Here is an 11,532-nt window from a genome sequence, read left to right as displayed (position 1 = left end):
ACGAAAGTTATTGGCCTGACGCATTCCTACAGAAAAACAAACTAAACTACACAAACATTTTAGTGTTTGATTGATCATTTTATTTGTTAATTTAACGTGAAATAAATACCTTTGTTCGATTATAAATTAATCCATGATAATATAGTTATAAAAACGATTTTTATAATTAGTATTACCACATATTAAATTATTGTTTACTATTTTGTCATTTGCAGACTTTGTATTACCAAAGTCATTGACATGTTACATTCTAATAAAGTTTCGGAGTGAACACTGTATACAGGATGATCAGAAATTAGTGTAAAATCTTTAAAACATATTGCTGTTGCTTGCATTCAAAACCAATCACCATGCATAAAGAGTACATTTAGCAGTTATGGTGGTTTCACTTATTGACAAAAAAAAAAACAGCATTCCTTTGAAGTGGCTCGCCAAAACAAATCAGCAAGATTAATGACATATTGATTCGTATTTGGAAAGGCAATCATAGCAATTGATAGTTGTTTCATGTTCAGTGAAGCCGTTTAGTGAAATTGGTCTGGCTAGCTTCTAATTCTGTTTATGTTTTATCTGTTATGGAGCGCAAGGGTAAAAAAATAAAAAGGGTTGTTGCTTTGAAGATTACTATCAAAATGTTTTTGAGTCACCGAATAACACTGTCACTCTCATAACATTTGCAAAACATCACGCTTACGAGGGTTTAGGCCCGAAACAATAAAAATGTTTATTATTTCTGGCTTGAAACAATGGTCATTTCGATTACAATTTTTACAGTTTATGTTAGATGAGGCTACGTTTTAGTGATCTATGATATAAACACATCTATTTAGATTTTAACTGCTATAATACTTTAGTGAGAACGAATGAAATGTATGTAATAAGCCATGTAATGTTCCATATTCAAAATAAATTCCTTAAAGTCGAACAAATAGTCTTTATCTTTTACATTTTGCTTTTGGAATATAGTAGTTTGTATACGATGTATCTCTTGCGCAGTTTTAAGTAGCCTTATATGACATAGGATAATTCATTATATGTAAAAGCTTTACAGGATATTGCTCATTTATGTTTAAATTATTTGCTGTAATATAATGTACAGTACATCCTATCCAAAAAAAAATTAGCATATACAACGTAATAATAATATTGCAAAAACTGTTTCCAAAGTCAGATACCTATATTTTAAAATTAATCATTGTTTACAATCTGTCTCTACAGACTTTATACTGTCAGAAATTATTCGTATTTCAATATCAGAAGATAACATATTTCAGAATGGTTACTTGATACAGCGTGACTAGAAATGGAAGTAAAAGCTTTTTGTCGACAAATTGTCTATATAAATTTACCTTTCTAAAGCTTTTAAATATATAACCATACTGTATAATTCACATATAGTTTTTGCTTATCGGAAGTTATATCCGCGCCTTCGTGGATAATAAAGCCAAAAGCATTAGTTTTTCATTAATATATTCAAATTAAATTACAGTTGATTCTAGATTGACGACATTCGATAATATACAATTACATTATTAGTTCGTTGATGTGAAATATTTTAAAGTCGTTTTGAGATGACCTTTTTTAGAGCACGAATTTCAGTCAAAAGTGATTGTTAGGACATAAGTGAACGAAAAGATGTTGAATGTTTCTCCACTTAGGAACTCAATATTCCAGGCGTGCTTTTAACTAATAATAAACTCAGTTAATAACTACTCTAACGGCTCTGATCACGTTGCGTTGGACCGAAATCATGTTATTGTCTCCGAAGGCATCCATCTGAAGTTAATAAATTTACGGAGAATTTAATCCTGTTTGCCGGGAATTTGCTTCGAGTGTAGTGGCGTAGTCGAATATTTGAACGCCCATTGTTTATTTTAGACTAATGCCCGTGGCTATGACCATCATGAATTGATTTTCGTTGACTTTTCTACAGACCGTACAAACAGTTATTGGGAGCTTGATAAAAATAACATTTAACTCTGCTGAAAGATTCCATGGTATGTAACTGTATTTTAAATTTCAAATCATATCACCCGATAAATGATAGATTCCCGAGATAAAATTCCATATAATTCACACTTTGTGCATTAATTATATAGGATTGCCAGTGCTCCCAAACATATTTCCGGAGAAAGGATAGCAGCGTCCTCTGCGCGCCATAATACAACACTGCGATCGCCAACCCGCCTGCTTAGCATGGCGATTATGGTATACATCCCTATAGATACCTTTGAGGGAGGCCTATGCCATATGGTGAACGACTTTTTGCTGAAACGACAACTTACGAGTATGTATTAAATTATATTAGCCAAATTTGAAAGAGTAAAATTTATTTTGAAAAAAACAGCGAGAGGGTGATAGCATTTTTTATTTAAATTAATTTTATGTTTTAGAAGAACGGAATTCGATATTTTTATATTCTTTTTTAGCTGTTCAAGCGTACCCTGAAGTTGAGTTCATACCTAAAATTTAAACGGTAACATCACTCATAGATTCATTTGCATGCTGTCAAGGTAAGTTATTTGAATTCATGTTTAGAATGTATTTTCTCTTTTTCAAAACTGTAAAGCATTTAGGTACATAGTACCAAGTTTAATCATAAAATTTGCTATGGAATAAATATGTTTGTTTTGCATAGTGGCACTTAGGATTTATTGTTACGTTAGTACTGTTCTGAAATACGTTAAAGATTGAAGTTAAATTGGGAAAAAAATATATATGAAAATAAAATTATGATATGATTTATAATTTTTTTCCGTTATGGGCTTCATAGTTATAAGTATAATTTCAAATCTAGGTAAATATAAATTAAAATACCTATGATAAAAATTAGTAACGATAACTATGTGTAGCGTTCTCGCTCCGAATTGCTGACCTCTAGAGTCATTTAACTACAGTCATTCTTTGGCGTTCAAATTTAAATTCGAACGCGATTTGTATTCTGACTCCACCAGTGATGTGTTCGTTATTGCTGTGTGAGGGTCGTGTTAATTGTAAATAATCTTTGTACATATGTGAATACACCTTCGATCAAACTTACTTATTATCTTTCTTCCCATAGTTCTCGGGCGGTAGCTTACCATCTCCCGTTAATCCCGTAAATACGTGTAAAAATTTCAATTTATTATGATATCTTAAGCGACAAAATATTTTTAAAGATTTCCTTGCACTTCGAACTTTTCAAATGGATGGTTTGTACATAAAATGGTATTTTTATCACTTAATAAAAGAAAAATAATTTGTCTTTAATATTTCGGCCTCAAAGCCGAAGTACCTTCTTTTGTTATTTATTTGTTTTTAGGTAATCATCTACTGATGGAAAAAGTAGAAAATAAAAGATTTTCTATTTTCATCAAGGTTTCAATCTATTAAATTTTTCAGACAAAAGATAATAAATGTTCAACACAAATACAATAATGGAACAATTTTAATTTCGTTTCGATAAAGGTTCTATACATGATCTGTGAGAGTAGGATTTAAAACAGTATTGATTTTCATTTAATTTACTGTATCATCTCGTAAAAACATTGGCTGTAGATTAATAGCATAAGCGTGCACTGCTTTCTAAAAATCTGTCCCGTAAATTCGTTATTTACTGAATACAAAACTATACCTTGATTCTAAGTGATTAGTTAAACGTCCATCTACGAGGTCCACAAAAGACTGTGTCAAAGTTGTCGAAAGACGCTTGATGCAGGTCGCCAACATATCTTATTGGAAATCTATTGAGGTCTAAGTCAGGTAGTGGACGTTCTAAGTCTGAGATAATGATGCTATTGTATCTGTAACGTTTTACATAAAAATTAGTAATGAAAATTATAGAGGGAAAAGGTCTCTGAAGAAGGCTTCAAAAACCGTTAATTGCTAAATTTAACCATTTAAAAGTACTCAAAGTTAGTTTAGCGTATTTTAATTAAAACTGGATTAACAGACAGGCCGACACCCAGTTTATTTTTGAATAGCTTATTAATAAAATTTTATGGAAAATTCATTTGAAATGATAATGGAAGTTACTAAAGCAAGTGCCTCGAGTTGTTAACGCTGATATTACAAAAGGACCTTTTTAGACTAGCACGAAATTTAAAAGGTTTTTAACTCGTTAAAGCTCTATGTAAAGTACATATGAAAAGTATTTATTTATATTTTCACAAAAGCGACTTTCAAAATAGAATAAAAATGGTTACTTGGTCATATAATATAAGGTAAAAGAGCTTATGTTAATTAAGAAACCTTGAAAATTAACGACGACTAAGCCATGTTATAAGCAATGGTAGCCCAGCGGTAGATGACTGAGAGATGTGATCGATTACCATGGGTTCGATTCGCGAGAATTACGTAATTCACACTGTTTGCATCAAAAATAGTAACAAAGGATTGCCACTGCTCAGAAAAGTTTCCAGAAGATGGGCAGTTGCGTCTTCTAAGTACCATGATACCACACAGCCTTCGCCAACCTGTCTGCCAATTATGGTATATCCTCCCATGTACGTTTTTGGGGGAGGTCTATGCCTTGCAATGGGCGTCCGTATGTTCAAAAGACGGCAACGAAGACGAAACCATATTATTTCAAGTTTTACACATAGCAAAATAATTATATGGATGCACTGAAGTTATCCGATGAGTAATTAATCAAAAATTGGTAATATATTGTATTATAATTGACATAGGGCTGTTGTGAAAAAATCAACTAAGAAAAAATACACCCTAAATTTTCATTTCTTCAATTGAAAAAATTCTGAAATTTTCTGACTTTGCACGTTTATCGTTGACAATTTTTTTATTTATTAACAATTTTACAATGCGATCGATGCGAAACATGTTACATTTACTTATTGTTTACATTGGAATGTGACATGTAAAAATTAAAGTTTTACATTAAATCCTAACACACTTTTGAATATAATAAAAACAATATTATATACAAATAATGTACTTAGGGAAATATCTATGTCATATATCATCGCATATTTTGCGAATTACTTAATAGTGGTATTTTGTTAGCTAATTATGTCATTTTATTTATTTGTGACTTTTTTATATTGAAAGGCGACTAAGTTAATCCGAGTCTATTTACGTCAAATTTATGATATTTAAGCTTTAAAGATAATAAATCTTTTAGTGCTGTCTTGATATCTAATACAAAAGAGTTCTATTGTTGCAGTATTTGAAATTTTGACAGGAAATCAGAAAAATTGTCACAGTGGCTAAATTTGCACCCAAATATGTAATGTATTCATTTTCTCTCTTTGTTTATTAGGTAATTGAATAAGATTTTATTTAATAAAACTACTTCTGGTTTCATAACTTCCTTGATAAAAAACTCTTATCACTCTAACCGAGTGTTGCGAGATGTGGGATAACATGCAATTCGTTTATTTTAAATGTAGTTGCCGTACTTACTTCAGATAAGGCGTAGAACATATATTAGCGGCTATCTTGAAGTAACAAACGATTTCGAACTGCTGGAAATTGGCCTTCTCATAGATTTCCAATAGGACTGGTAGAAAGTGGCCAGTATTCATCAGTAAAAACTGTGATATTTTACAATACTATGCCGCTAAACATTATAAATACTTTCATAATTATTAAAGACCGATCTGTAGAACTTTCAAAGACAACTTTTTATTTTCGTCTTACAAAATCTAAGTCAATACAACTTATTGTTGTTATTTACGTCGTTATAATAATATAAATAATAGTGTACTGTTTTGGAAAGTGGATATTGGCCGCTTACAAAATAATCAACTCATATTTATCTTCTCTCCTTGTTGTCTCACTAACTAGAGTTTACTGGGAGTTGCGACTTTATCCGGACAAAAAGGTCGAAAAGGGCAAATCCGTTATTACAGTAGACTACATGCTTAGTTCTTAGCAAAATTGTTTTCCGCTAATAAAAACAAATCGAGAGTGAGATAAAGTAAGTTTCGTTTTAGTCTTATTTTACTTTGCCACTAATAGTTTTCACTGATCTATATTTAGTATTTTCGTAAGAAAATTGACATTGCCAAAATTGCATACTAGTATAGTTTAGAATTACATTCATTGATTAATAATTTTGTATATTTCATAATATTAACCATATAGGACCAATTGTAGTAATCACTTGTATAAGCAATGAGAAGAATGCCAGGACAGTCCAATTTGATAGAACCTAGAATCAAAATGAGGACCCTCATAATGTTGTCCTCTTAGTTATAGCTACGCGGGTCCAGATGCAACTTGACCTAACCAGAGCTTACTGAAAACTCAGACAGGTGTTTTTATGATCAGATACAAATGTTATTGTTAATTTAATTAATATAAATATAGATATCATTTCATAAATTTTACTATATGGATTTTTTACATGCGAATGTAAATTATGGTATTTATGTTTTTCACGTGTTATACCATAGAACTGGTAATTACTGAGTTAAAATCACTTAAAATGTATGGTAATAAATACAGTTATGGGTCATATAGTTTTACATAGAACGAAGGAAGCTTTTTGTAAAAATATTTTTTGGTATAAAAATTGATTCAACGAATTCTTTCATAGGTTTTACGCCAGACGACGCTGCCGATTGTCCCCACCCGCCACCAGACTTTCCAGCGCCAGCTCTCCCACCGCCTGGATCTGCCATCGATCCAGTTCAGCATCTGCAGCTTGGAGCGAGCTGATTCTTCAATCGGTCTTATAAAGGTAATTAATTTTAAAGTAAATAACTGCTAATAATTGTTTATTAATAAAAGATTTTGCTGATAAGGTGATTACGTCATCGCAATATGACCTCAACATGTCACTGGGGGAACTTTCCATCGAGAGCTCACAATAAATTTGTATTGTAGTTTGTGTGTGTATTGTGTTCACTTTTACAAATATCCTTAACACAATAATTTATTAAATTATTACTGATAAATCCATTGCATTAGGATTTTTTAGATTTTTAAATATATTACATAACTAATTATCATGGGCATTGGATTGAATTTTATTATAAAAGCTTATACCAATTATCCGTAATGTAATTACAGAGCCTCAGAGAAAGTATAACATACTTGTCTTTATTTCTAATGATATACTTGTGTTAACTAAGCTTATTTATTTGCTATATTCATAACTTTATGACAATAATACACATAATTACACTTAGCAATATTTAAAAATAATATAATAATTTAAAATAATACTATTGAAAATAAAACATTAAAAGAAATAAAGATTATAATCATGAAGTATGGGGTAAGCGGTAAGTCTGTGGCTCATTCATCTTTGAAAGGACCTTTAGCCTTCAATTGTTTATTGCCGCAAAAGAGGACATTTCACCCACTCGACATTATTAACTTCGGTTAGGCATTTTAACAATTGAGTTTAAATTTTCGTATGTTCTAGATAGGAAAACGCTTCAAAAGAAATAAAATGGAAAATGTGTTTTTTGTTCCTGTTTATTTTTGCACTCTGTATATGTAAGCGTATTATATTATCATATAACGTAACAATGGAAAAGAAAAGAAACAGAAAAGAGGGTGATAAAAAACAAAGAGACAGATAGGGATATAAAGATATCATATAGTCAGAATAAATAATTTTAGATATCTTTCGGATTCTTAATCTAAGAATGTCTCAAACAACTCTATGTTTTTCTTTATTATTTGTGAGTTGTTATACAAGATCTTCCCACATTACAAACACACACACATGCACGTAGCAGGGTTAATAGTTAACGGCTATCATTACCTAGGGTTTTATAACATATAAGTTATCTCGTATAATCAATATTTAGTCACTTGCGCACATGCAGTGGTAGTCGTGCAACAAAGTACACCGCCCGCCAGCCCGCTGACAAATGCGCATGCGGCAAACAAAGCAAATTACACAACTACCACCGTTAAATCACTCAACACGTGTTTCACCCCTCCACGGGGCATCTTCAGGAATTATGTTACACCGATTAGTGCCAGAGACTCCGTGTTTTGAAACGTCTTCACGGTAGAATGTAAAGTTTATTTTTATCCGAGAAAACTAGTGAAGAACTAATAGCGTAAATATACTGATTAAACGGCTATTTCCTTATATTGTTTTATACTTAAAACGAAACTGAATATATATATACAGAAGTATAAATTTCTCTTATGTTATAATTATGACAACACGCCTTGTTTGATAAATTTAATCTGGTAAAGCTTAATTATTACTCTTTGCGGACGCTTTTCACTTTGTGTTGGTTATTGTATAAACGATGCTAGTAGTTTAATTTGGTTAATTAAATAATTAATGATGAATATATTAATTAAATATTAGTATAGAAAGTTAATTATTGAACAGTAGTAGCTTACTGGTAGATAACTGAGGGATGGGATCGTACGTCGCGCATTCGATTCTCGGGATACGAAATCTATGTAACTCACATTTTGTACATTAATTATATAGAATTGACACTTCTATTGCAACGCATAAGCAGCAGCGTCTTCTGTATACCATAATACAACACTACGTTCGTAAACCCGCCTTCCAAGCGTGGCAATTATGGCAAATCGCCCCACAGATATCTTTGCGGGAGGTCTGTCTTGCAATAGGTGTTTATGTGCTGAAATAACGACGATGACAAAATATGTTATATATAACAAGCTTATTAATGTTTGAGATTTTTCTAAAGGCTTTCTAAAATTAGTATTTTCTTGTTCAGAACTGTGCGGTTTTATATTATATCTTCCTGTAATTAGTTTAAGACCTGTAATTTTTTAAACAAATGAAAAATCTTGATAATAAATTACTGTTGTACGTATTAAGGATATTTTTAAAGTGACCACAAAAACCCATCGGTACTTATTGTTAGATCTTCTTTGGGCACGTATGGAATCGTTGTAGTTTCTAGTTGAAGGATTTTACTATAGGGAATCTTAATCTGATTCTAGTTTCTCTCAAATTGGGCACTTTAGTCATTCTTCTCATGTTGTTTGCTAATGGGTACTGTAAATTATTCTGAGGAGATAAGAATACGAATAACAAATAAAAAAGATACTAAAAATACCTTAAACCATTCTGTAGGCACATTTATTAGAAACACCATGGAACAAAAACTAAAAGAAATTATATACTTCATAGAGAGGCTACGTTGGAGTGCCAACGCCGCGGCATACTATTTCCCAGTCGCTTCCGAGACGAGCTTTCTACGGGTTCCGGCGTGAGCGCCTATTCATCTAGTTTGTGTCTTTTGAAATGAAAGCGTAGCATTGTCGCTTATAAACTCTATACATTAACCGTTTATTCAGACTTTATGAACGAGTAGTTTTATCAAATATATAGTTCGCATTAAAACTTATAAAACACTATTTCTGTTAAGTTTAGAGGGTCGTATTAGATTTGCTATTGATTAATGCAATTAATATATATTTAATTAGATTATCTGGAAATTATTATTCTGCGTCATTTAATTTTGGACAGATTTACACTAGTAGTAACAGATGATATCGATGTCCTTTTAAAACTGTTTATTTTCATATTTCATTATTGTAATAATAAGCATTTCCGGTGTCACCTGTTAGGTTGCGGTGTAAATTTCTAATAGAAATGGTTGGAAGCGGCTTACACTCTGCGTTTGCTGGTCCGTCATCTCTACTCCACAACCTCAAGGCCACAACAGCCATCTGTTCAGCGCGCTTGTGGCGTGTCTACTGCCACTTGTCAATCCGTTGGGCTGTGTCGGTAACTTTCAGTCGGTTACAGATCTCCACATTCCTGATTTGATTTTGAAGAGAGATTCCGAGCCTAGCCCATTCCATGGCTCGTTGAGCGATTACTATTGATATATAGTTGCAATGAGGCTAGAAGTGAGAGAGCATATTTCAATGTTACAATTTTTAATTTTGAATTACCATAATGTTGAGATATTTTTTTTTCGTTTAACGTTAACTATTATTATAATAAAAATTAATTATAGAGGTTATAATTACAATTTATAAAAATATATAATTTAAAAAAAAACTTAACCATTAAAAGGGTAAAACTTTGATTGCTTCTACTTTAAGTTTGTTTCAAAACTCATACGAATGAAATTGCTTGTTTCACACCCGGATTATATACAAAGTTATTAAAAAGTTTTGCTGCTTCCTGTAACGATGTCGGTAATTAATCGAATTATGTTACCACGTCGTCAATTTTTTTTCTAATTTCTATTATCATTTTTGTTAATATAAATGCATATTTATAACGGCAAAAGAAATAACTAAATCATATTTTAGAAATTGCTTAGCATAGTAAGAAATCAAAATAATAAAATCCAGTCAGAAGAAAGGTCGAGATAGATAGAAATTAATCTAGATTAAGTTGTAACTGGATTTATTTTTCTTACATGAATCAAATCATGTTACGTCGCGATTAACTTGCAAAGGTGTTTATATTTCTTAAGCAAAGTTTCATAAATAACTTCATATCTTTTTTCCTTTTTTACCTCCTTTAGCTAGTCGATTTAACGTCTATCTATTCAGCGGTGATATTTACGGTAAAGGTAAAGAAGAATTTTATTGACTCATAAGAATATAAATTCTCAAAACAAAAACTGAAAATAATTTTTAAGTTAAAGTCACATAATATATATAATACATAGGGTGGTGGGTGCGCAGGTAATTTTAAATAAGCAATAATTAAACGTGCCGTTAAATCTTCGACGCACAATTAAAATATCATAAGAGCATGTTGCTAAAACATCCTTTTTTTTAAATAATCGTTTATTAAGCAATATTAACGCGCACTTTAAGCGGATTGGCAAGTTGAAGGGTCTGTGTACAGGCTACTTTTTGCGTAGAACAGATGACTGCTGGGGCCTTAAGTTAACGCTTGATGCAGGCCGCTTCCAAACGGTCTTATTGGAAAGCTATGGGAGAAGCTTACATCCAGCAATGGGCTTACTATGGCTGAAATAGTGATAAAGATGATATTAAGCTGAAACACAATAATGACGACTTCCTAGTGGTCACTATAATAAGCTACGGTCTCAACCATATCTACTCTGCTCTACAATGATTCCATCTATATTCCTTTCGCGTTAAAAGTGTTGTGAATCATGATTGTCCGCCGGTCTAGTCACGTTTCATAACCAACCATACGTACATAGCTAGCAGTTACGATCGAAAATATGCTTTTAACTGATCAGTTTTTACATTTTTAATACAAACGGACTATATAATTCAGACGACTCTATAATGGCTTAATTAAGATAACATTTAAAATTATCCTAACTTAATTTTATTCTAACTAATGATGCTTTAACTAATAAAGATGCAACTTATGATTAGATTCTCACATTATTGTCACCGCTAGCCAATTTAGATGAGCTCGTCTGGACTGACGAAAGTCTATGCCCTCTAAAGTTTGTGATTTAATGATTGTATGATTGAAGTATTGTCAGTGTATTAAATTAGACCTGTAAAATATTTATGAGTATACTTAACTCAATTTATTTCATAAAAGTCAAATAAGCTAAATTAGTTCTCTTACTTGAACATAATGGCTTAAATTTATTATAATGGATGGGACGGTACCCTTTTGAATAA

General features: G+C 31.5%; 1 protein-coding gene across 1 annotated transcript in view; it reads left to right on the top strand.

Moving 5' to 3' along the window:
- LOC137923826 (synaptotagmin-10-like) overlaps nt 1–11,532 on the top strand; it is a 67,278-nt gene that overhangs the window by 47,823 nt on the left and 7,923 nt on the right. Inside the window, exon 4 of the mRNA XM_068767099.1 lies at nt 6,539–6,682. Within this exon, the coding sequence (XP_068623200.1) occupies nt 6,539–6,682 (144 nt within the window). The remainder of the gene's footprint in view (nt 1–6,538; nt 6,683–11,532) is intronic.

Source organism: Battus philenor, unplaced genomic scaffold (genome assembly GCF_028537555.1).
Source record: "Battus philenor isolate CCGP_79_NKW_IND1 unplaced genomic scaffold, ilBatPhil1.0.hap1 SCAF_22, whole genome shotgun sequence".
Lineage (NCBI taxonomy): Eukaryota > Metazoa > Arthropoda > Insecta > Lepidoptera > Papilionidae > Battus > Battus philenor.
This window is presented reverse-complemented; position numbering and strand designations above follow the sequence as displayed.